Here is a 26,804-nt window from a genome sequence, read left to right as displayed (position 1 = left end):
TTACGATGGCTTTCTGGTTTTTATTTAATTTTCCAAGATTTCTGCAAAAAGCACATGTTAATTAGAAAACAGATAAATCCACAAATCTGACAATGTCCATTTCTTCCTTAAAATCCAGAATCAGCACCTCACTGGCAAGATTAGCATCCTACCACTACAATCCCCTCTAGCGTTTTCTCCCCATCTCACACAGCAGAGCAGAGGCTCTCAAACATTATGGCTCATCTCAATTACTAGGCCCTACCTCCCGAGGTTCTGATTGTCAGTCTAAGGTGCGGTCCAAGAATTTGCCTTCCTAATTAGTTCCCTGGTGATGGAGGTGACTGGTTTGGGAACACATTCTTTACAATTATTAACATGGTTAAAATGTACATATTGTAAAATTGCCCTTGTATCCACTTTTAAGTATATAATTCAGTGGCATTAAATACATTTCATAACATTGTATGAACATTGCCATTATCCACTTCCAGAACTTTTTCATTTTCCCAAACAAAACCTCTGTATACATTAAGCAAAACCCCTTCTCTCCCTCTCTGAGGCTTAGTAAACCTCTGTCATATTCTTTGTCTCTATGCATTTGCCCTCTCTAGGTAGCTCATCTATGAGGAATCATACCGTATTGCTCTTTGGCTCTGGCTTATGAATAATGTCCTTGCTCAAGGTTCATCCATGTTTTTCATGTATAAGAATTCCCCATTTTGAATAATGTTCCCTCTGTTTGTACATAACTGCATTTTATTTATCCATTCTATCTATCCATGGACACTTGTGTGTTCCCACCTTGTGGCCGTTGTGAGTGACGATGTTATTATAACATAACGATGTTATAACCCCTGGTGTGCATGTATAGTTGGGTCCCTGCTTTCAGTTCTTTTGGATATAGACCTATGAGTCAAACTGCAAGATGATGTGGTAACTCAATTGGATTTTTGGGGAACCACAACATATGATTTTCCATGGTGGCTACATCACTTGACCATCACCAACAATGCACTGGGATTCTAATTTCTTAATGTCCTCATCAACACTTAATTTTTTTTAATGACAGCCATCCTTATGGGTGTGAAGTGTTATACTTTCAATTTGCATTTCCCTAATGACCTGGGGACACATTTTGAGAATGACTGCTAGATACTGAGGATCTGCCATTGCCTCAACAGTATTATTTACCACTTGATGTTTTCACTCTGCTCTTCCCTCTGCCTAGACTCGCCCTCTGCTTCCTCTTCTAACTCCCTTCCATCCTTTAAGATCCACTTTAAATGTCATCTCCAGAAATCCTTCTGGGAACCTCTAGATTAGGCTACTCAACCTCATAGAAACCAGAGAGGCTCAGGACAGGGCATGGGAGGTACTCAAATGGGAGGTGCTGGCAGGAGAGATGGGGGAGAGTAAGGTATTGGACTAAAAGGCAATGGTTTGGTTGAAAATCTGTACTGAGAGCGATTAAATCCCAAGATCCACTTCTCTACTACAAACAGGTGGCAATTATAAAGGATTTCCTTGGAGAAAGAGCTTGCCACTCCACTGCCAAGAATGCAGTTGGCTGACAGCCTCACCCTGCCATGCCTCTGGATTAGCACCTCGGCTGCTGCTGAGCTCACTTAGCCATGAATGATCCAGGAGCCTGGCCATTTCTGCCCGGTAGGGAAACTCTCCAATAAGTGAGCTGGCTCCGGGGCTCCCTGTTGGGTTAGCTGACATCCTGTCAGACCTGCAACAGCTGGAGGCTGTCTCTACCAGTCCTTCTTCCTCTCCCTTCTCTTTACAGCTGTTAGATCTGTTATGCTGCCTCAAGATTTCTCCCACCCATTAAACATTCTCCCTCCCTGTTAAGAAACCGCTTGTGCCTTTAACTCTGTCTCAGTCCCTTCTTTTCAGAGGATCCAAATGACACAGTTGGTTCCAAGACTGATACAGCAAGGCAGTTGGTAAGACAGATTTGGAACTGAAACACTCCCTGCCTGGCTGTTCAAGAGTACCATCCTGTGTATGAGGTACAAATAGTCCCACATGCAAGGCAGCCACCTGATCGCTAAAACTTTCAAGTATAGTGACTAAGGAGGATGTCCCATAGAGGGGACCATACTGCCAAGGCTGGTGCAGTAATTTGGGCTTTTGAAAAGGTCAGGGGAACAGGTCACACAAGGGTAATGGCATTGATTGGTCTTTAATAAGTTGTACTGGTACCTACAGAAGGGAAAGGAAGAGAAGGTAAAGGAAAAGCTGAGTATAATTAACAAACAAGTGACAACTAAATGAGTACCTTATCACCTGAGGTACAGAGAAGACAAAGTCCAAGACCAAACTCAGGACTTACTAGTTAAAAAACTTCAGTTAAAATCTTTAAAGGCATCCATCCAAATACTTCCATGCACATATCAGGGTCCTGGGTTTTCAATCAGTGCCCTGACCTTAGCTTAACAGCCTTGCCTCTACTGGCCACTCCCCTGGCCAAAATAGTAAATCAAAAACAAAATGCATATTCCAGATGGTGAGGATGAGGTCACCCTTGATGATGTCAAGGATGCAGAGGTGGGTCCTCATCACATCTCTATTTAACTCATAAATCTGGTCCCTGCTGAAACCGGGTATCCTGGAGAACAATTGCAGACAACCGCAAGCTGAATCAAGCAGCAACTCTCATGGTGGCTGTGATGCCCATGTAGCATCTTCCTAGTGGGGGTACATGGTATTCAATCACTGATTTGGTGAATGTGTACATTTCCAGCTTGATCACAAAAGATAAGGAGACAGATGCACTCAGTTACACCTAAGGACTGTATGAACTAGTTCTGTTCTCCTGGGAGACTTGATCTTCTGAACGTCCTGTAGAGTGTCACATGGATCTATCACATTGATGGCATCAGGCAGGATTAAGGGGAGGTGGAGAGCACACTCATGCATTGATAATTCACTTTCGACCTGATGATGATTCAGGGGTTTGCCACTTCAGTAAAGTTTTGGGGAGTCTGATGATCCGGGTATGCCAGGGCACACGCTCCAAAGTAAAAGTCAGATGGCTGTTTCTTACATCCTCTTCCACAAAGAAGGAAGTGGTACCTTGTAGGCTTCTTGTGGTTCAAGCAACAGCACATTCCACATAGAGGGAAATTGCTCGAGCCATATGACCAGTGATCCAAGGTGGCCAGCTTTGAAATCTGTATTCTTGATAATCAGAGGATCAATCAGCTTCCTCTCCCTTTCCCAACCTGGTGTCCAGTCAGTTATTTTCAAGTCATCTTATGGTCTTTAGGACAGAGTGATTAAACATACATAATCAAGCATTTTTTAAAAATTCCTCTAGAGCAAAATAAAAATATACATTACTTAAAAATGTCTCATTCTACATTAAATACATTAAAATACTGATTTTATAAATAAAATAATTATAAACAGTAAGTACATGATAAAATTTCCCTGATACAGGTTATATATGGGTTAACAACTGATTTTGAAAATACAAAAATTTTACATCCTTTTTTAAAAAGCATTTTACTTAATTTTACAAAATTATCCAAAGTTAAAAAGTGCTAGATATGCTTCCATTTTGTTCCATTTTTAAAGCGATTATAGCACAATATCATATCTTGAGAAAAAGCTGAATTATAGCACAATACTCTCCTACTTTGCCTATAAATGAGAACTTGGAAGACTTTCTAGGCACTGGCAAAGGCTGGGAAGCCAAATGAGTTCCAAGTCAGTCAAGGCTGCCATCCACCTACTGCTGCTACCTGACTTTGTTCTCAGAACCAGGAGCCTCCCTCCTGGCCCACCCCTAGATAGTCTATGCCTACTATTTCCTAATTTCCAGGAGTTGTTTTCTGAGAGGATTCTGATAATTAAATCCTGTGCCAATCAAAACTCTTCCAAAGACCGAGGCACTCTGCATTTGAATTTGATACAAAAAGTGATGAATCTAATTCCAAATGAAAAGAGGACACTTCATTTGGTCACTTGATTTCATACCACTTGTTGAGGTAGGATAATTTTCTTCTTCTCTGAAAACTACGCCGAGTATATAAATGCTGACTATACAGGAAAGGGTTCTAGGGCCTTTTCTGCATTCTTCCAGTTGTGAAAATTCTCTCTGTACCACTCAACTGATGGAAAAACAAAAGACAAAATTAAAAAGTGAAAAACTAAACATTAATTAATGTTTACTGAATTCCTGCTGCATAAGTTTTGCTCATCAGCTGAGCAGCAAAGGCTGTACGTTAACAAAGCTGATTTCGAACTTAACAATGAAGTTAGAAGACATTCTATTGGCTGAAAATTTGAGAATTTAAAATTAACCCTTTTCTCTTTAACTTAAAAAGTCCTATAATACTGGGCTGGCTGACAGCAATTGTTTAAGACATTTTAATTTTAAGGAATTTGAGGTAAGGGGGAAAAGTCATTTGGTCTTACAAGTTATTTTATAAAAACGTGTAATCTCTGTTCCTACAAATATGGTAATACTGCATCAGAGGCAGAGTGAGATGATGTTGAATGTTCTTTTACTAATATATGAAATTATTTCATGCCATACTATCAAAAGAAGCATTTTTAGTTAAAAGACATCTAATAGTTTAAAGGTTTCTTTGATTTTGCTTTGTAATATTCAATCCAAGTTTATTATATTTCAAGTTTTTTTTTTTTTTTTTTTTTTTTTTTAAACTGGGGATGGACCCCAGAGGCTCTCTACCATGACTTATATCCCCAAACCTTTATATTTATGTTGAGGCTGGATCTTGTGAAGTCATCCAGGCTGGCCTGGAACCTGCTATCCTCCTGTCTCAGCCTCTGAAGGAGCTAGTGTTATAGATGTGCACCACCATGCTTAGCTATATTCAAGTTCTTTTTTCTTTGTTATTTAAAAAATTTTTGATTTGTTCTTTTTAGCTGTTCATGACAGTAGAATGTATTTTGACATATTGTACATACATGGAGTATAATTCCCATTCTTGTGGTTGTACCTGATATGGCGTTGCACTGGTCATGTGTTTATTATATATGAATATAGGATCAAGTTCTTAGTCAAGCCTTTTTTCTATATTTGGATAGATCTTTTCTCATGAGTACATTTCTAAATAGAACTTTTTAACACAGATTTTCTATTTATTTCAATAGATTTTTCTGCATATACTGAATTTGTTTTTGTTTCAATATAAAATGACTCAAGATACTCAAGGATTATAACTATTTATATTACATGAAATCTAACATGATACTGACCCAAAGATGGATGATTACTTAACACACCACTAAGAAAGGGAAAGAAAGCTGCAATAATAATTATAAGACATCAGCAATTATAAAACAAATAGATATCATGGATATAAAGAAAGTAAAAAAAGTGTGTACCTCACAACCAATTAAATAGGTATTTGATTAATGCTGATAAGATAAAGAAAGACTCATAAGTTAATCTATGAACTTCAAAATGTTTAGGAAACGGTGTTGTTAGAAGTATATTAAACACTACAATTGGAAAAGTGCTAGTAATTCATCACAATATTCTGTTGAATTTGTATGGTGTTCTAAAAATGCATTACTTTTACTTTTTCTGAATTGCCCCCAGAATATCAAGTCATAACATACTTGTTTTCTTTATTCCTTCATTCCAAGGCACTTTAGGTTTCCATCCTAATCCATGAATTTTTTCTGACTTCATTGGATACCTCATATCATTGGTAGGTCTTAGTAAACAAAAGAGATTTAAAATAACACTGTAAACACTGTAGCTATATATTTACAAATTTAAATGCTAAGAAATATAATGTGTTTTCATGCATCTTTACCATAATAAAAGTTTAAAATAATTCCCTCTAATGATGTGCTTATTGTAAAAAATTTATTTAAAAAAAAAAAAAAAAACATAATCCCCAACACTTAACCCTCTCTGTGGTTTATCCTTTTTGTGATTTATTTCAGCCACAATTTAATTCTAGTGCCTGGCACACAGAAGGAATTTAAGAAAAGTGTGATGAATAAAAAAATAACTGCATATAACTTAAGGTTCTTAAGTGCCAGGCCCTGATCCAAGTATTTTATATACATAATTAACCTTAAAATACCATCATAAGTAAGATCTTATTATCCCTATTTCACAATGAAGGACACCTCAGACTTGGAAAGGGTTGATAACTTTCTTGTCACATAGCTAGTAACAGTACTGTGCCTAATCTATATGACACTTAAAATTAGGAAAAAAAAATTTTTTTACCAGAAAATTAAAAACAGATAGTTTTTGGTTAAGCCCATATCATTTATAATTTTATAAGTACCTAAAATTTCACAACCTTTCCCCAATGTTTTAACTTGTTACTCACCTATCATTAACATAATCAACCCAATTTTCCATTTCAGACTCTGAATTGGTTTCTTTGATCTGTCAAAATGGAGAAGGCTTTAGAGTCAAATTATACAATGAGACTAGAGAATAACAATGGTATTTAATAGTTGATTAAAAGACAAGAAAAACAATTGCCTCAAAGCAGGGAAAACAGGAAAAATACTTTTTATACCTTATATATGTTTCCTATACTTCATAACCTAAATTTTACCTGAAGCTCAAAAATAATACACATTATATAAACCATGGGAGAAAATGAATTTTCTTGACCTTTGGTTACTTCCTAGTTCCTCTTTCTACTAAATCCTGATTTATAATTGATGACTCTCTATATATATGTATATTCATATGCATAGATATTTTACGTATCATTGTTTTTTGGTTCTGGGATACACAGTCTGCATTTACAAAATTGAGTTGTCTTACAATTAGGACATGTACATTTAATGAAATATCTTTTTCCAAAAAAAAAATGTTACTAAATGAATGATAGAACTTCAAGTGAAGACACATACGGGATACAAAATTATGAATTTCATTTTCCATTTGCTCATTTTATAATTAAATCAACTGTAAACTACTGCTACTGACTAAATTAGTGATTAGTTACAGTTGTGCAAACACTGTCTTTTTACAAAAGATACGTACCAGTTGTATTAGTTCTTTGGCAAGCTGGACAACTGACATTTCAAAATTGGTTCCAATGTTGTAAATTTCACCTGGTTTTCCCTTTTTGAGGACAGTAAGAAAGGCTTCTACTACATCAGTAGCATAAAGGAAATTTCTTGTTTGAAGCCCTGATCCATGAATGCAGCTAAACAGATTAAATGAAGCAGAATCATGAAGTGTAAAAAAATAAGCTCTCCCAAACCAGGATGAAACAACAACTGGGTACAAATACAGAGAAGACAATTCCCACAGAGATCCTAGAAATCTGTTACTGAAAACACAAAATCTTAATAGCTTTTTAAATTTTTTTTTTTTTTTTTTTTGCGGAGCTGGGGATCGAACCCAGGGCCTTGTGCTTGCAAGGCAAGCACTCTATCGACTGAGATATCTCCCCAGCCCAGCTTTTTAAAATTTTAACCTTAGTTCTTCAATAATGTCCAAAGCACCTGAGATTACTCAGTAAAAAAAAAAAAGGCAGTAAACATGGATACCTGATATTTGTCAATTTTACACTACAAGTTCATTTTGAAGAAATATCTATAGTTCTATATAAATTAATCCTCTGAAAAAGTAATATTATGTTAGATACCAAATTTTAATGCTATAACTCGAAGTTCTATAAGTCATTTAAAAACTGAAATTATTTTAGTAAATTATGAAGATGAATTACAGTTTATAATTATTCAAAAAACTACCACACTAAATGAAGAAGGGATTCTTAAATTTGGCAGGACATTCAATTCTACAGCCTCCAACTCTAAGACTATGATTTTCAGGAGAGACTGTTACCAAATACTATCAACATATTGGAAAAGCTTACAGATACAAAGGTAAACAACATACCATTTCCTGTTGTGTTGCAGTAAAGATATAAATTTTGGAATGACCTAAAAGAATATTTAAATATCATTTTAAATGATGGATGTTCATTTATTAATATAAATCTGAACTCATAAGATTAAAAATTATTATTAGAAAAATATATACATTGATAAATTTGAGTTCTTTTTAACCAGGAACTCATGAAAGAAGCCTAAAATACTCAATAAGTGAAAGAACTCCAAGATACCTTGCTATTTCATAAAAACCAGTTCCATGAAGATAAAATGAAAAACTCAGAAAGTCTTCATAGACAGTTTTCTGTCATCTCAAAGTTCACTTCTGTGTTGACTCCCCAAGAGCAGGAATTGAATCTTATCACTTTACATGTAAGCACTCACTCAATAAGTGCTTGTGGAATTTACAAAAAGTCAATTCCAGTGCCCTTGAACTCAAAGAAATGTTAAATGTGGCAAGCAAGAAATTACTAAATATATACTAAACTTGCTAAGGATAATCCAAAAATTAAGCAATATGAATAGGAAGACCAGCACACCATGATATGGCCCTTTTTTCTGGGCAAATAGATCAAAACAACCAGGGTGGAAGTGAGAAAACCCAGAATCCAAATTTAGGCAGGCAGGCAGGCAACAGTTACCTAAAAACAGGCTGAATGATACAGAACCAACTGCACAGGGATTCCCAGCCACTTAACTACATTTCTTTATTCACTACTTTATTATTTTCTGGAAGACATTGAGGCATATCACAGTCAAACTGAGTTGGGAGCTGAGCATGGTGGTGCACACTTGTGCTCACAGCTGCCCAGAAGACTGAGGCGGAAGAATGGATGGCATGTTTGAGGCCAGCCTGGGGCACTCAGTGAGATTCTGTCTCAAAATCAAAAACAGAAAGGTCTGAGGATGTAGCTCAGAGGGTTCAATACCCAGTTCTGGAAAGGAAAAATAAAATAAAATAAAAAAGAGCTGGGGCACAGTTAACCTGACGATATAATCCAAATTTACCTATAAGCTTCTGTGTCAATAATTAGCTTTCGACTTTCCTACATCCTGACATAATGATGTGACTGCAAACTGGGAGCATTAACTGCAGCGTGGTGGAGGGGAAACTGTTGTAGTGCTTTAGAGTCCCAGGAAGTACAAGGCATTTTCACGTACATCACCTTACTGGATCCTTCAAAACCCTGAGCATTTTCATTATCCCTCAATTGAAAGACAATGCTCAAAGAGCCTTAGGTCATGGCAGCTGGTGAGTATCAAGATGATACTTAAACTCAAGTCTTCAAACTCTAAGTCAGAGGAGATCTGCCTAATGCTGAAGCCTGTACAGAATAATCATGTATAATTACAGCATAAATTTTTTGGACAAATAACTGATGAGAAGTTATTTGAAATACTGAGAAATTACAATCACCAAACCACCATGAATTCAGAATAAAATTACCTTTTCTGGATATTGATGAGGTCCATAAACATTACTGCTTCTTGTGATGACAACTGGAAACTTAAAAAGAGTATTCAACATGAAGGCAATTATAACAGTGATTATTTGAAAGCTACACAGAATTTTAAAATAATTCCACACATCCTGAAGACAGAGCAAAGACACTCTTTCTAACATATGGTTCCTAGAAAGGCAGGAGAGGTTCAGAAAAGAGCAGAGGGTCCAAAAGGAGGACAAGGGCATGTCTCCTCGTTGAGACAAGGGAGAATAGGCATAAATGGATGTGGGTTTGTAATTCTGCTGGCAGAATATTGAGGACTCTTCCATCTGACCATTGCAAGGACCACCTCTAGGACTCGAAGCTTAGATAAGTGGTAACCAAGCTGGCTTTCTCCACTGTATCAACCCTTTAGAGCTACCACAAGTGGGAAAAGGACCAATGCTACCAAAACACAAAAGGCAGGAGGATCTTGAATGCCTTTCTGATCTAGTCCCTAACAACTCAAAGATCAGTGCGAAGCCAAATGTAGGGGCAAGGGAGGCCTATCTCCTGTGAGAAGCCAAGAGTGCTGAATCACACAGAGAGAAGCACACAGCAGGAAAGAGAATCTCTCCTCCCTCTCTCTGTATTCCTCTACTCATGGGCTTCCAACAGAGCCCTTTATTATACCTGTAACACTACCTATTACTGAAATAAGAAAAAACATATATTCAAATTATTCCTTTAATAATCAATGAACTGAACAAGGAGTTAAGTCGCATCTTGGCACACAATATAAAAATCAATTATCTTATGTTCCTTAGTATGTAAGATTTCTCAAGCTGTCTTCTACTCTAAAAATAAAATGCTGCTAGAGTTGAGTTGGAATTTTAACACTTAGATCCAACATAAAGCAGTACAAGAGTTTCTACAATCAGTTCTTACCTTGTATCGTTCCCAGTAAGACTGTACAAAACACTCAGCAGCTGCTTTGGATGATGCGTAGGGATTCGTAGGTTGTTTGGGTGATGATTCATCAAATTCCTAATGTTAAAAGATGTACTTAAGAGAATAAGTATTATACATACTTTCTAAGTAGAAAACATATTACAAACTTGAAATGTTAACTACATTTTAAAAAAACATTTCTTGACCCTATATATCTGGAATCTTTCCAGGCATCCATAGTAACTTCTTTAATGGTCACAAAAACCCCATAAGGCAGGCAGAGAGAAGAGCAAGTACCAAGACTCTAAGACAGAACTGTGTCCAAAGGACTTGCAGGAAGGCTAATGTGCAGGAAGAGAAATGGGAGATGAGCTCAGAGAGCTGGATGGAGGGCAGGGTACCCTGAACCCTGGAAAGTCACTGTGAAAACACTGACAGATTTTGAAGAGAATACTGCCATGACCTGACTTCTATTTTAAGAATCATCCTGGCTACTGTGCCAGATCTGATACAGAGTGGAAAGGGTATCAGAAGGAAGAAGTTTAGGTGATAAAAACTGCAGAGAGTTGAAAGTGGTCACTTTTCAGAGAACTAGGGATCCAAAAGTGGTCAGGGTCTCCTTTTTGTCAACTAGAGGTCTTTTTAAATTTGGATTTTTTTTTCAATATGTATGTGTTTTGATAAAATTAAAAATATATATATTAAAAAAATAAAATGAGTTCCCTATCAACACTGATTATAAGGAATAGAGCTTTCTGCCCATGGTTGCCACCAAGGAACCACTGTTAAGTCTCTCTTCTCACTGAAGCCATGTCACCGTCTCCTGGAGATCACGGGAGGCCTGTACTTTTGAAACAACCTATGGGAGTTGGAGGAGCCATTCTGAACAATGTGGAACACTCAGACCGTGTGGTAATGAGACATAGACATGACACACTCCAGGGGCTTTGGGTTTGTTTGTCACTGACACCTCTGTGGAGGAGGTGGGTGCAGCCATGAATGTGAGGCTATCCAAAGAGATGGGATTGTGAACCCAAAGGGCTATCTCAAGAGAATATTCTCCAAGGTCAGGTGCCCATGTGACTATGGAATAGATCTCTGTGGGCAGCATTATAAAAGACACTGAAGAACATCGCCTAAGAGATATGTGGGAAAACTGAAGCAACCGAAATCAGGACTGACGGAGGCAACAGCTAGAAAAAGGGCTTTGCTTTGATAACCTCTGACAGCCACGACTGTGGGTCAGTCTGTCACTGAGAAACACCATCCTAGGAATGGGCAGTGTGAGGGGAGGAAATCTGTTTGGAAATGAGAGATGGCTAGTGCTTCATTCAGCCAAAGAGGATGAAGTGGATCTGAAAACTCTGGTGGTGGCCATGGAGGTCATTTTGGAGGTAGTAACAACTCTGGTCATGGAAGAAACCATGGTGGTCATGGTGAATTTCATGCCAGCCATAGTGGTGGCAAATATGGTGGCAGTGGTGAGGTCTACATGGATCTGGTAAGACAAAAGCAATTCTGGAGGTGGTGGGAACTACAATGATTTTGGCAAATGCAACAATCAATCTTCAAATTTGGGATCCAAGAAGAGCGGTCTCCCAGACACTTTTAATCTGTGGACCTGTGGGGCAGCATCAGCCAGCTGCTAGTTTCTACTCTCTGGCAGGGCTTTGAACTTGTGCTGTGACAGACACATTTAATATTATCACCCATTGTAGTGGTCAATACTTTGTCAAACCATGAAACCAAGATGGCCATTAGGTTTCAATTCCTGCCAAGAAATAAAGCTTAGTAGAAGAGAGTGAGAGGAGTGACAGGGAAGCTACAGGTCACAGCGGACTTGTGAACTCAGTAAGCACAGTGCTGACAGGGCCTCGTTGCTAGAGATATGTCTTAGATAATCCTCATTTATCGGGGGCAGGGGGATCTTTTGAGGACTGTATTTTTGACTACTTGTATAACAGGTTATTTTAGTTTCTGTTCTATAGAAAATGTGAAGCATTCCAACCCAAGGTTTTAATGTAGTTTTTTTTTTTTTTTTTTTGTACCCACGCTGACTGCTAAATGTAATAGTTTGAATAAGTGTCTCTTTTTGTAAATGTCTCTTTTATACACGTGCTGTGTGTAAAGTTAGTCTACTTTGAAACTATCTTGGTAACCCTCCCAAACAATGTGAAGTAAGAATTTCTTTGGGGTGATGCTAGATTCCATTTGAAATTTATTTACAATCTGCCTGGTGGAGAAGTCACTGCCTCTAGAAATCTTGGTGTAGTTGAACTGATAGTTACTGTTGGGACATTCTGAAGTTCACCAGTGTCAGGGTCACCCAAGCAAAGTCAGAGAATGATTTGGTGGTAAAAATGATTGTTGGCACATCCTATGCAATACATTTAAATTAAATAATGGTACTAAATATATGATATGTGGGAACGAAGCTTTTGTCTCATCCATTATAATGTATAATCAACGAATAATTTAAATCTCTTGAAAAAAATGACAACTGTAGGAATTTGGGACTGGAAGAGATTTGGACGTTCCCTACCCACTACCCTGATAATGTTGAATGCTTCTATCACAATGCAAGTTCAGAGCTCTGCCAAAGAGTAGAAACCTGTAGCTTGCTGATGCTGCCTCACAGGTCTACAGATTAGAAGCATCTGGGAGACCTTTTAAGTAGACAAGCACCAGTAAGAAATTCAATTAACATAAAAATAGGCTTACTTGATAGGAAAACTGCAGTTTTTACTGGGTCAAGGCTACGTGGGTCTTAAAAGGTTTATAGGTCAACAACAGTAGTTATTTGGAGATTAAAACTGTAGAAATATGGGGAACTTCATTTTTTCTACATAATTTCATGTTACCTGCAGTTTTCCTTTAAATATGGCACAAGAACACACAACCATCCTAAGCATTAACTGTACAAAGACAGATCTTTAAAACAGTTAACAGTTAATATCCAATAATGTTACTTGTACCTATTCTTTTGAGATTTCCCTTTGGTACCTTCTTAATTTCAGTGCCTCTGTACCTAGTAGCATAGATATTTGTTTATCAATAGGACTGTATGTTCCCCAAAAAATGAGAGAAAAGAAAAAAAATATAAATTGGAGAATGGAGTCACCTTTTGTGCAAAACAGTATAATATTTAGGAATGATAAAAAAATAGATTCCACTTTCTACAATAATTTCACACTTGCCCCTGGATACTCCACTGTACTTTGCCGACTGGCAGAGAATGGCACATAGGAGTCTGCTGCAGCCTAGCACACTCATGCTTCGATCTGTCTCTTCTGAAGCCATCTTGATAAACTTACATGTTTATAAGGTTGAGACAAAAAAAGTTAGATCTGCTGCTCTCTTGTGATCTCTCAGGCAGATTATGAATAAAACTGTATGGAGACTAGGCTGTTTGCCACTTGGGGTGGCATTTGATTTGACCAGAAGAGACCATGGCACGAAATTCTGGACAGTGAGGATGAGAAGAGCACAGGAGAGGTTTAATAAGATGGATCTGCATCATGTTACATGGAAAACCGGTGATGTGTATATTTTCTAAGACAAACTGAGAAAAGGTAAACTTATTTACCTTATCAAGACTGCCTCCATATACTTCATCTGTGCTGACATAAATAAACTTCTCCACTCTGGCTTCATGAGCAGCACTTACCAAAACGTGAGTGCCATAAACATTAACATATGTAAACTCAAAGGCCCGGACAAATGACAGATCTAAAAGAAGAGAAAAGAGACTAGAACAATTTCACCCCAGGACAAAACAAACACCAAAAAATGAATTCCTGTTTTAAGAGAGGACTATTCCCTTCTCTTCGCTCATCATAATTAAATAGTTTTGGAAATGACATACACATGCATTGATATTTATGATTTTTGTACATGTACATTATACAGTACATGTACATTTCTTAGAACCTAGAAATTAATGTGTGCTAAATTTTCAAAAAACTGTTTTGTCCCCAAAAAGAAGAAAATACAAAATGATGCATCTAAATTTAAAGTGTTTTCAAAATTCTAAAAAATTTTGAAACTTCCAGTTTCTGTCATTTGAGAGCTGTGCTTTTTCAGAGCAACCTGTTACTGATAAAAACAATAAATGTGATCCTGTAAAAATTCTTTCATGGTCAAACACCACCTCACCCCCTGCCAAAAAAACACAAAAACTAGACTAGTAACAAAATAAAAAGACATATGACAAGCCTCGAAAAATCTCTGAACTTATTAGAGACAAAACACTAATATATTCAACCTATAAATAACTTGGGGAACTAAATAAGAACAATCCTACAGTAAAATGGACAGGCAACAGTTTAGATATAAAAATATACATAGTCCTTAAGCTTATGAAGCTCAACCTCATTTATAAGGAAAACCCAAGTTCCAAACTCAGAGATGCTATTTATAACTTATCATAATGGCAAAAAATAAAAAAAACTGACAAAACGTTTTGTTGGTGAGACTCTGTGGGGCAGGGGCGGGGGTTACTCTTGCACACTGGGAGTGAGTATGGAAAATGTTAACAACCCTAAGGAAGGAAATTTGGCAATATCTAAACAAATTAACATGCATATATCCCCTAATCCAAAGATATGGACTGAAACTGTTGCCTAAAATTTATAGTGACACCTAACCTCCCTACGCCCTGCCTATATTTCAGAATGTGAGCATTTTTGGAGTTAGGGCCCTTAAAGAGGTGATTAAGTTAAAATGAGGCCTTGAAGGTGAACCCCAGTCCAATCTACCTAGTGCCAAGGAATCTGGACCTTAAAAGAGATGCCAGGGATGCACACAGAAGAAAGGTCCTGTGAGCACAAGAGTAAATGCAACAGAGCTGAAAGCCCAAGAGGTGGCCTCCGAGGAAATCAACCCCACCAACACCCTGACCTTGGACTCCCAGCCCCCAGAAAAATAAATGCTTTAAGCCCTTAGTCTGTTCTGGCAATTCTAGAAGATTAATGTCCCCAGCAATTCAACTTCTAGGCATCCCTTCCCAGGATCAATTAAAAATATACAAAAAGACACAAGAACAAAACCATCTACTCTAGCACTATTGAAAATAGTGGAAAATACACTTAACCATTGTACATATAGACTGATATCCTAGATACACTGTCAAATAAAAAAAGTGAGAGGGAGAAAGCTATATGTTGGAGATTACCATTTCTCCAAGAGAGGCACAAAATACCAATTCTTTTAAAAGAAAGTATAAACTAAAATTAAAGTATATAAAGTGGTCTATGGGGGAAAACACAGAAGAAATGTTGGGGCCAAAGACTTCTAAATGTACTTTACATGGTAGATTTGACTTTGGAAATATTTTATATTTTTCATCACTGAAAAACAATAAAAAAAGGAAAAAAATTCTAAAATTCAAAAGCAAAATGGAAGATATGAATCAAACAATGAATTTACTTATTATATAGCCAAGCAGAGGAACTATTTTGAGTAACTTTAAAACAAAATAATTTGTATACCTAGTGGGAAGCTACTGAAGGACAAAATGAAACAAAACAAACAAAAAAACCCAGGTTGTTGTAGACAATGTTGCTGTTGTTATTCTTATATTCTTGTATTGTGGGATTTAAAAAATGACAAACAAATGAAGTGCTACATGGCTGCACTCCCAGAGACTCTGGAGCTGAGGCAGGAGGATCGCAAGTTTAAAGACAACTTCAGCAACTTAACAAGAGCCTGTCTCAAAATACAAAATAAAAATGGCCTGGGGATGCAGCTCAGTAGTAAAGCATCCCTGGGTTCCTTTTACCAAGAAAAGGAAAAAAGAAAAGAAAATGAGAAATTATGATGGTACTACTGAGGACCAAAATATTCAGGAAAAGGGAAAGGAAAAACAAGACCCATGGAGTTAAATAACAACTTTGAATCAGGCATCTTAGTTGTGAACTCATGATGTACTTAACCTTAAATAATAGGCAAATAAGTAAATATTCCTTAGCTCCGTTCACAGAAACAACGTTCAATCAGCAGCAGTGAGCATGCCTGGTGCCCAGTTGTGGCCTATAACTACCATTTCCCACTAAAAGGAACCACAGGTCCTTAGAAGAAGGGTTGATTTCAGATCCTGGAAGAAACCTTAAAGATAAGCCCAGAACATCCTGCTATACCAGAGAATAAGATCGCTACAAAGATTACTAGGGACCCAGGAAGCAACTCTGGCTCTCTATGGCTAGGGGTGGGTCAATCTGAATATAAACTGAAATTGATTAAAACAAAATAAGAATCAAATGTGTTCAACTCTAAGGATTCATAATGATACTAAAAGAAAGAGGATGGTAGAAAACCAAGTCAAATAAAGCTTACTAAAATAAAAAGTATCAAGCAGTTAACCTGGCTTTTCAGCATCAATTAAATCTCAAATCATCCTAATAATTTATATGGATAGCCCACTTGCATATAGATATTCCACATATAAGTGAAAAATAAATGACATCATTAGAATATTATCTTTAAACCTCTAAAAAAATGAATATTGACTATACAAAATAGTAATACTGACCAAACAAAATAATAAGAAATGAATATCTAATGGGATTGAAAAACAAAATAAGATAGACTTACAATTCTAGATTTAAAAAAAGAAAAAAAAAAAAAAAAAACTTGGGAATAACTAAATGGTGGTAAAGTGATTACCTGAGAGGAGGGCAAAGGATTTGATGAACTTTACACTTGAATAAGCTAATTACACATGTGTAATTTCTAAGGTAACCACTCAAAGAATACAATGAACATATATCTTTCACACTAGCAGAGGGAGAAAAAGAGAAAAATTTCTTAGTTAAGTCCTTAAAAAAGCAAGCAAGAGAATGACTATCAAGGACGTTCAAATTAATTAAAATAAAAACCATGATCCAAATATATATTGTTTATCAGAAATGCAGCTAAGCCATAAAGTCAGAGAAAGGGTTGAAAAAAGAGACTGGAAAAAGACATGTTATGTATAACTACAATGCCCTAATTAAAAAAAAAAAAAAAAAAAAAAAAAAACCCTACACAAGAAGGTGACACAGTCATATCAACGTCAAATAAAATGGACTTCGAAATGTACATATCACCTAGGAAAATGACTGCATAAAGGTAAATGGCTCAACCACCCAAAATGATTACTAATTCTCATTTTTCATTTTGAAACATCTCTTTCAATGAGAAAAAGGTAAACCACCAAATTAAAAAAATGGACAGATTTCAACAGCATTTCACAGAAGAAATTCAAATTACCAAAACACATAAAAAGTACTCAAATTTACTAGCAATCAGGGAAAATGCAAATTTAAAACATAATAAAAGACTAGTCACACATTGCTGAGATTGGAAATAATGAAAAATCTGACAAAACTAAGCTTTGGTGAGATCTAGAGCAATAGGAAGTCACATATTACTGGAGGAATAGAAATTAATATACTCTGAAAAATAGTTTGACATTATTTTTAGGTTAAAACAGACAAATCTGATGATCCTAATTATGTATCAGAGAATGTGTACTTATGTGTACCATGATACATGCATAAGAATGCTCATGGTAGTACAGTTCAAAATTGTCCAAAAGCACACAACAACCCAAATGTCCATCAAGAGTGAAATATCTATGTAAACTGTGCAAATTCTTAATTAGAATATTATACGGCTCTGAAAACAAACTGAACCTACACCCAAATGTGCAGATGAATCTAAATGGATTTTGTAAAAGACAAGAAATATCTATATATCACCTTATGTGTTTTTTAAATAAAATTTTAAAAGCTAAAACTTATAATGCTTAGGGATAATAATATAAACAGCAGAACTATAGAGAAAAGCAAAGGAAATAACAACTTATATCAGGCAGTAGGCAGTTGCAGTGCATTACCAAAGAGGATTTGACAACAGTCTGATTTTTGTTTAGGTGATGGCTACATTATCATTATTTATTTTACTTCTAAATTCTTTTGAATATATGTTGTATCATACTGTAAAAATGTCAGAAAATTATTAGAAAATATCTTGAATGCACAAAACAGTACAGAAAACAATATAATGTTCATCTGTGTGCCCTCCACCCAACATAAGAAAAATAACATGAACAAAACAGTTGAAGGCCCATTTTCTCACTCCTACCTTTCATAAGTAATCACTAGTTTGAATTTGGTTTGACTCTATTCAGGGTTACATTTCAACTCATACTAATCAAAGTGATCTAAAAAGTGCCAAGGATATCAATGATACACTTGTTTTTCTGGTGCAGCAAGTATACCCTCTTTCAAAGATGTGTATTAGGTAACCAGTTTTATTTGTGATCTTTGGATTTAAGCTAATTAGCCACAAGAGGAAAAAGAAATGCCAATCACAACTATAGCATAAAACAATGCTTACCTACATGTGTTTGTGCAGCAAAATGTAGTACTATATCTATTTTCTCTGTTTCAAAAAGCAGCTTCACAAAGTGAGAATCACAAATGTCACCCTATATGAGAAAGCAAACATGAAAACGCTAGGTTTCTTTGAGCACTGTCATCACCAAAACCATTTCCTGCTACAACACGCCCCATCTCCCACTTCCCAGTTTGATAGAGAATATCGAACATTCAACCACATGATCAGACGAGTAGAATAACGATGTATTTCTCCAGCATCATAGAATGTAATATATTCAATTCAAAACATTTTTGCAAATAAGTATAAAACAATATTTATTTGAGCACCAACTACTTCTACAGTTTTTTCATTACACTCTTGCCAACCTAAGATTACCATATGAAGGAAAAGAGCATTAAAAACTTTGAAAGAACCATTACTGAAATATATTTAAAGTAAGGGTAACAGCTGATATGAACATTGGAAAACAATTTTACCACAATTAAGTAAAATTATGGCTTAATTCTTCTAAAAATACATATTCTCAACAAACCTTTAGTAATGGAAAAAAAAAACACTTTTACATAGAACAGAATTATGAACTGATTGCTCAGTATATTCATTAAGTTTTGTGGTTAAAAGAGAGTTTTTAAAATCACTTTGTAAGAAAAGAACATAAAATCGCACATAGTTTCATTTGAAAGTAACATTTCCCCTTGCAAATAAGTGGACTGGCTCTGGTTTATACTTGGGACTTGTTTAAGAGTGGTGAGTTAAGAACCAGCCTTCCAGAGACGATGTGCCTTTGTGGGGAGAGACTATCCCATGTGCTTCATGGTGTGGCTAGCCCTTCATGGGGACACCATACTTCACAGCAACCACTTTGAATCCCAGGTAGGCCCCATTAAACAGGCTAGTGAGGACCTAAAATTCAAAACCATATAAATTCATCCAGCTACTTGTAGATTTGCCAAAGTACCAAAACTCACATGCAACTTTTTATGTGGAATTCTAAACATAGAATTCTTTAGAGCAAGCGGTACTTCTGGAATTTAACTATCTGATCTTTTAAAAGGCCTTTAGTAGGTGTGCCTGCCAAGTCCCAGACACACGAGTTTGTAAGTAGGAAGCTATTATAATTTCTGTATGACTAAAGAGACACAGTACAATAATTATAAGAAGACTTCCATACCTGTATGAATTTGTAGTTTTGTTTGTTAGAAATGGTTTCAAGATTCTTTAAGCTTGCACAGTAATCCAGCTTAAAAACAGAGAGGATGGCCAGGGGCAACACAAAAAGTGATAATTAGCTTTTCCTATAAAATACCAATTTATTTTTAAAACTACAGATGTTAATGACTGTAAAACAAGAACATGTTCTCTTCAAGTGTGTTTGGTCTGTACTTTTACACATAAGCTTCTGGCATATGTGGATTGATTGTGGTGCTACAGAACCAAACTTTATGCATGCTAGGCAAGCACTCTACAGCTAAGCTATATCCCCATCCCAGCTTCTGACATGTTAAACAAACAAACAACAACAAAAAAAGTAATTTTGATACCTTTTCAAAATACCAGACTCCAAAACAAGTCTTTTTATAAATGTGTACTTTAAAATATGTTCCTGCCCAAATTTGCCTGTGGCCACTGGTGTTTAAAAATGTTTACTATTCCTGACAGAAAAGTAACTAGTGATTAAAAATAATGATGCCTGTTTTATACATATTACAATTCATTATACCTAGTCCTGAGTTAACTGTTGCTAAATCAGTATACAGATAAGAGAAAAAAAAAAAAATTCCTGTTCACTAGTAAGGCAGGCAAAAATTCCTAAGAGTTAAAGGTTATTCTTTGCCTGTACATCTTTACTATTAAGTTTTAGGAAATTAAGGTAACCATCTTCTGTCCAGACTCAAAAAGTTCATGATTTCCAACCATGGCTTTCAGATTCTTTAGGGAAACTCTAATTATTACTGCAGAATTCTCAACAAAACCAAATTAATTTAACTGAATTTTATTTTAAAAAATAAACATATAATTTTCCAGGTGATGACAATTATAAAACCAAATAGTTAAATAAATAATGGACTTAATTAAACAAAAGCATGTAAACACCAAGAAAAAAACTGCTAGTCACATTTTACTAAATACTGAATTTAGAAAAGGTGAAGAATTTTTTTCTGGTAAAAATACTGCACTTAAGGGCTGAGAATGTGGCTCAGTGGTAGAACACTTGTCTAGCATGTGCAGGGTCCTTGGGTTTGATCCTCGGTACTGCAAAAACAAAAAACAAACAACAACAACAAAAAACTACACTTAAAACTTTGACTTTATGGCTTAGCATAATAAGTGAAAGTTTCCAGAGATCCTACATAGGATTAATATAGCATGAGCACATAATCATACAGACCCCCAAGTGACTAAAAAGACTACATAAAAAAAGGAACAGGATTCTGGTACTTTAAAAAAATGTAATTAAATTGAAATGTAATTTCAGTGCATGAAGCTCATTTTATGAAACTCACCTTGTCCAGATTTATGATCATATAATTTGGATAATTTTCTACTAAAGAGACAATCACATGTGATGCACTATAAGAAAAAAAAGAACATCTTGTGAGTGGAAAATTTTAACCCCTTATACCTAAAATATTTTCTTATGCTGTTTAGTAGTATGAAAATAATCAAAGATAACTTTGTTTTCAAGAAAACAGAAATAACACAACACCAAATATACACACGTGCACACTTTTCACCAACATCTATAAACTAACTTATTCTCCCCTTATACTATGTAGAATAGAGAATTTAGTGTTTCTGGATATAAAGGAAAAAACCAGTTCAACAAATTCTACTGTCCATGCGTTGTTTTGAGGGTGAAAGTAACGCTGGATGAAAGACACAATGGTGCTACTCAGAGCGACTACACTGAAACTATAATGTGCCTGTTCGGGAACTGCAGATGTAATGACATAAAAATTAAATCAGCGTGAGCAGTCATTTGTCAAGTTTACAGCAACTTCTGCAATTGTTGTCTCTTGAAACAAGAGACAGAATCCTCAAGGGGGCCCCTGACCAAATCTAGGTTTCCCAGGCTAATAATAGTTGAAACCAACCCTGTTGGCCCCTGGGCTTCAGAGGGCCCTGCAGTAGAACTTGAGGCATATTCGACTTTTAATACTTAAGACGTTGGGCCCCCTGGAGCAAGGGCAAGCGTTGACCAGGCCATGAAGTCAGAATGTGCACCAGGAAGCCATTCACAGCATTTTCCAGGTCACACCATCCTGGGCCAGCACTCACACAAGTGCCGTCCTTTATGTTCATACTCTTCTCATAGGTGAAACTTGCCTGCCTACTACTCTCCACCAAGTTACCATCGGATTAGAAGGGATGATTAATGTGCTAATGGGCAATAAACAAGAACCAATCCCCACAATTCCTCTTCTTCCACTAGACACTGAGTTCCTTGAGGGTAGGAGAGTTTCCTGTTCATTACTCTTGCATTCATCCATTCAACTATCACTGAAGACCTTCATAAAATGGGGCCAGGTATTCTTCCAGGTGCTTAGTGATCTGCAGGCTCTGCCCTCATGGAGTTTACATTCTAGAATGGGATGCAGACAATAAGCAAGGACATACAAATATGCAATATAATATCGGGCAGGGATAAGTATATTAGTTGGGAAAGGAGTTATTTTAGATAGGTGGTCAGGCAAGAACTTTTTTGAGGAGGTGATATTCAAGGAAAAACCCTAATTGAGTGGTGCAGGCACGGAAGTAAAGAAGCAAGTGCAAAATGCTTCAAGACAGAAGGGGGCACCAGCCTGGTGTGCTCCAAGAACCATAAGAGGGTAAGCGTGCCAGAAATAGAAAAGCAACAGATCAGGTTGGAAAAGTAGGGGTTGGGCAAACGAGTCTTGTAGGAGTTTGAATTTTAAACTGCTGGAGTGAAATTCTATGCACTAACATGACCTGATTTAGTCAAACTACCGACCTCTGTGCGAGGAACAGACTGTAAGAGAGTAAGAGCAGAAGCAGTATGACCAATCAGGAGACTACAACAGCAGTCTAGGCAAAAGGCGGGGAGGGTACTGAGGACTAGGGTGGAAGGCGGAGAGTGAGAGGTGGTCACATCGAGGACATACTTTGGAATTACAGAGAAAGGACTTGATCAAAGGTAGGTATCAGAAAAAGGCAACAATCATCTAAGTGCAGTTCAGCAGCAACCAAGGATGTTTAGAAGTCTGAAGAATAAATAAATTCTATCATAATCCCCAAATCGTTTTGGGGGTGCTTACACGTAAAGGCCTGTGCATCGTGGTGGTGCAGGGTGGGGTCAGGCTGGGGGTGGGCGTGGGAAGCAGTGGGCGACCGCTTAACTAACTTGTGCACACGGCAGGGAGTGACAGGTAGGAGCGGAGAAAGTACCACAGTACTCTTGCTTTGGGAAGGAGGCGTTTTAAAGAAGTCTTCAAAGGAACACGTCTTCGCAGGCCAGGGAGAGAGGAAAGGTTGGATGGTCCCGGAGGTGCATTAGGACCCTTCCCACTTGAGACCCCCCACCGAGGTGGACCCACAATGCCAAGGGCAAGCGGAGTCGCAGGAAAAGGTTGGGGCTTCCGGGGAGAAACTGGCGGCGCTGTTACCTACATGAAACCAGCACCCCCGGTCACCAGGACCCGCTTCGCAAAGCTGCCGGGCGCACCCAGGGGTTCCGCCCGGCCCTCCGCCGACATCGCCCAGCTCAGCAGTGCCTCGCACCGTAAAGCGCCAGGTCTGAAGGCCAGAGGAAAGTATCACCGCGACTTTTTGCGACACACTTCGCTCCCCTGACACGTTACGGGGAAGTCGGCGCAGCTTCCGGAGGGAGGCGCGGCTGCGCGGCACCAGCGCGCAGGCGCGGGTCCACTCCGCCAAAGCCCGACCTGCTGCGAATAATTGAGGGAGCTGGGACCGGGGGTCTGTCTGGAACGCCTTCTAGGCAGGCGTCACCAGCCTGGGTTAGGCTTTACTTAAAACACCGAAGTTCGGGGCTTTGAACGAATGCCTTCTGTTCCGTCTTCACTTCTCCCATCTCCAGAGACTACGCAGCAGTTAAGCCGAGAACTCTGTAGAGTTCTTATTGCAGTGTGGAAATTGGAGGTTGCAATTCCAAATTCACTTTTTTGTCGTTATCATTGATATTACAGATAGAAGGCTACTTGCCGTCATGATAAAGATGTTCCCTAGGCCTTACTCTTAGGTATTATCCTAATCTCCCCCTTGCTCACTCCTCTCCAGCCTCCGGGTCCTTGCTCTTGAGTTGGCCTGGCAGTTTACTTAACCTGACCTGGATGCACTTTCCTCCCATCCGTGCCTAGTTTTTGCTGCTTTAGTTCTTAACTCGAATGTCATCCTATTAGAGTCTTTCCCTGGCCACCCCAATTAAAATAGCACTCTCTACTCTAGCCTTACAGAACCACCTTGCCCATTCTTTTATTTTATAGCACTCAACACATACTTTGATGAATTATTCGTTGCTACCTCTCCATGAGGGTAGGGCCTTTTTGTTTACTGCGACAATTCCAAATCTCTAGGACCAGGCCTGACATAGAATAAACAATTAGTAAATACTGTCAAACAAAATATCTTTTTTTTTTCACATAGTATTTTAGCAAAGGCAAATAGAAAAAAATACCCACCATCTATGGAAGTATTATTTGCTACAAACTTTTTTTTTGATGGCAAAGAGATAATATAAATGAAAATCTAAAATGTACATAGTTTGTTCCCCCCAAATTTCATGATGTATAATACAGATAATTGTTCATTGCTATATTGTTTAATGAACAATCTGTGCGTAAGATTACCTAACTTTTTAAATACAATTAGGCTGATTTTAAAAAGAATGTACTACAATGGAATACAGACCAAAATATATTGAAGTGAATACTTACATTCTTTTTCTGACCAAAATCCGTTGCCCTTCATGATTTCCACAAGTTAATCCACCCACAAAAGATGGGGATCTTAGACCAATTGAAGCCTGTCCTTGGGATGTCAAATCGGACTAAAGTTCAAGAACAGTTTGGTAGTTCATGAATTCTGAGGGCCTACAAATTTTGGACTCATTAGTGGTCATATTCTTTCAAATGAACTGAGGTACCAAAAAGCCTGTCTTCAGTGGGAGAGAAAAAACAGTTGATCAAGAAGGGAAGAAAGTCAAGAGACAAGAGAAGTCCCCCAGCATTCAATGCCCAGGTTTGGCTTCTCCTTTGGTGCCAGTTTTATCCCTGTCCTTGACTTAAAAAGTAACAGCATTAAAAGGCACATTGGACAAATTAAATTTAGCAGAATGTATGTGAACAGAGAATGACTCATGAGTTGGGCAGCACTCAGAAGAAGGAAAGGTTCAGCAACATGGGCAGGAAGTGTTTATAGAAGGAGAAGGAAGTGACATTCAGAAAAGGCTTAATTGTTTACATTTCCAATTTTGCCTTATCAGGACTTGGTATGACAATGCATTTGCCAGATGTGACCATAGCCTCTGATCAGTTGGCAGCCTGTGATTGGCTGAATCTCTCCTGCTATAATTGGCTGAGACTCAGCTACTTGTTAGAATATATTTCTGCTTAAATTGCTGTTTGTTTATATACTAAATTAAGTTGCAGTTCTCTATGTATTAAAGTATTGAAGGTAACTTCAAGTCTAATTTAATTTAATTCAACACCATACTATTTGTAATGACTGGTCTGAAAGAATCCACCCCAAACTACTAACAAGGGTAAACTTTGAGTATTGGATATGGGTGGGAAAAGGAGGAAATAGAAACTTTAATTTTTAATTTTGCTGTAGATTTTTCTAAGCTGTATGAATATCTTTTATAATAAAGAGCTAGTGCAATTTTTAAAATACCCAAATATTAATACCTCAAGTTTGTTCTTGGTCAGCCAGAGATACTGAAAATGCTGGGTATACTATAGTAGATGTTGCCCTGGTTTCTTTTTCTAAATTGTGAGGTGTGTTGTGAGAACTTGCTTATATGTTTTTAAAATTTGTTGTGGAATGAGAATAATTTATGTACACTTATTCCATGAAATAATTTTGAGTTCCTACTTTCATTAAGACAGGAATAGTCTCTGACCCACTGGACCTAAAAACATAGTGAGGGATTCAGAAAAATCAAAAGCCATATACAATACAGTGTAGTAAGTGCCCTGATAAGGAAGTAAGGATTTCAGGTCCAGGGGCATCTAACACAGACTTAGGAGTTTGAGAAAGGCTTCCTAAAGTGTAGGGGTACGGGAGATATAGTAGGGACAAGAAGGTGACATAGGGTTGAGTGGTAGGGTAAGCAGAAGTATTCCAGCCAGAGGGATTTGCAAATGACAAAGACCTACAGGGGGGAACTTGGGGTGTTTATGGACTGGCAGTGATAAGGATGGAGAGTAGTAGAGAGATGGAAATTTGAAAGACTACAGAGCCATATCCTAGAGTCTGGGCTGTGTACTAAAGAGACTTTGAAGGAAAGTGATGCAATCATATTGTTTCCTAAAGTTTTCTGTGTTTCTCAGATAGAGGTGGACCGTAGGAAGGACCGCCTGGAGGAAGGTCCCCTGCCCATAGGCTGCTGCTTCCTACTATCACCAGAAGAAATTTGCAATTGAATTGATGGGATGCCAAGAAGTGATGAGAGTAGTCGCTCCATTTCTCAGCCGTCTGGCTTGCTGGGTGATGATATAATTCAAGACAGGGAACCTAGGAATGAAAAATCAGTTGGGTGCCAGAACTCATGTCTTATATTTTGGACATGTAAGTGTCTTTAAAACATTAAAGCGGATATGTTCAGTAAGATATATTGGCATGGAGGAGAAAAAGAAAATGGTAGGGAATCTCCCTTTCTTGACCGGATTGGCCCTCTCGGGTTTTTCAGCGATTTCCTAATCCTACAAACCGCTCCAAGGTGCCACCGACCTGTGCCAGCGCGCACGCATGCGCATTGACACCACGCGCTGGGCCAACGAGGGCGAAAGCTTTCCGTAACCCGAAGCAACATCCTCCTAAATTCTCCATAAAAAAAGGCGGGAACTAGCCAAAGCCTGGGGAGTGATGGGACGCATGGATCTGCACGCCCTGCCCACTTCTGCCTCTGATTGGTGAATATGCTGGGCTCGTGGCGGAAAGCTCGCCTCATTGGCTGTTGGTCTCCCGAGGGGTGGGCCCGCTGCACTGGCCCCACCCATC

The 26,804-nt window shown here is 37.7% G+C and overlaps 1 protein-coding gene across 4 annotated transcripts; it reads right to left on the bottom strand.

Annotated features, from left to right (window-relative positions):
* Tgds (TDP-glucose 4,6-dehydratase) lies at nt 1-23,368 on the bottom strand. 4 transcript variants are annotated; one of them, XM_047553432.1, is made up of 12 exons: nt 23,232-23,368; nt 21,107-21,173; nt 19,774-19,842; nt 18,600-18,690; nt 13,807-13,949; nt 10,218-10,316; nt 9,293-9,352; nt 7,853-7,896; nt 6,989-7,154; nt 6,318-6,376; nt 5,587-5,684; nt 1-4,106 (listed from the first exon to the last, which is right to left on the bottom strand). In XM_047553432.1, exons 1-12 carry the CDS (start codon nt 23,315-23,317, stop codon nt 4,036-4,038), a joined length of 1,053 nt encoding a protein of 350 aa, XP_047409388.1. In that variant the 5' UTR covers nt 23,318-23,368; the 3' UTR covers nt 1-4,035. The 4 variants fall into 4 exon arrangements, with proteins under 4 accessions (XP_047409388.1, XP_047409390.1, XP_047409391.1 ...); XM_047553434.1 differs by lacking the exon at nt 23,232-23,368 and adding an exon at nt 22,112-23,223; XM_047553435.1 differs by lacking the exon at nt 5,587-5,684.
* Between the last annotated feature and the right edge of the window lie 3,436 nt (nt 23,369-26,804).

The sequence above is a fragment of the Sciurus carolinensis genome, chromosome 5 (genome assembly GCF_902686445.1).
Source record: "Sciurus carolinensis chromosome 5, mSciCar1.2, whole genome shotgun sequence".
Taxonomy (NCBI): domain Eukaryota; kingdom Metazoa; phylum Chordata; class Mammalia; order Rodentia; family Sciuridae; genus Sciurus; species Sciurus carolinensis.
The sequence above is the reverse complement of the archived record's forward strand: the minus strand, read 5'-3'. Positions and strand labels throughout refer to the sequence as shown.

Excerpts from the sequence above, each read along its gene's own strand:
- Tgds (XM_047553432.1), bottom strand. The coding sequence starts at position 23,317 with ATGTCGGCGGAGGGCCGGGCGGAACCCCTGGGTGCGCCCGGCAGCTTT. Across the intron at positions 19,843-21,106 it reads TGATCATAAATCTGGACAAG|CTGGATTACTGTGCAAGCTT; the intron begins GTGAGTTTCATA and ends TCTGTTTTTAAG. Across the intron at positions 6,377-6,988 it reads CCAAAGAACTAATACAACTG|ATCAAAGAAACCAATTCAGA; the intron begins GTACGTATCTTT and ends CCATTTTGACAG.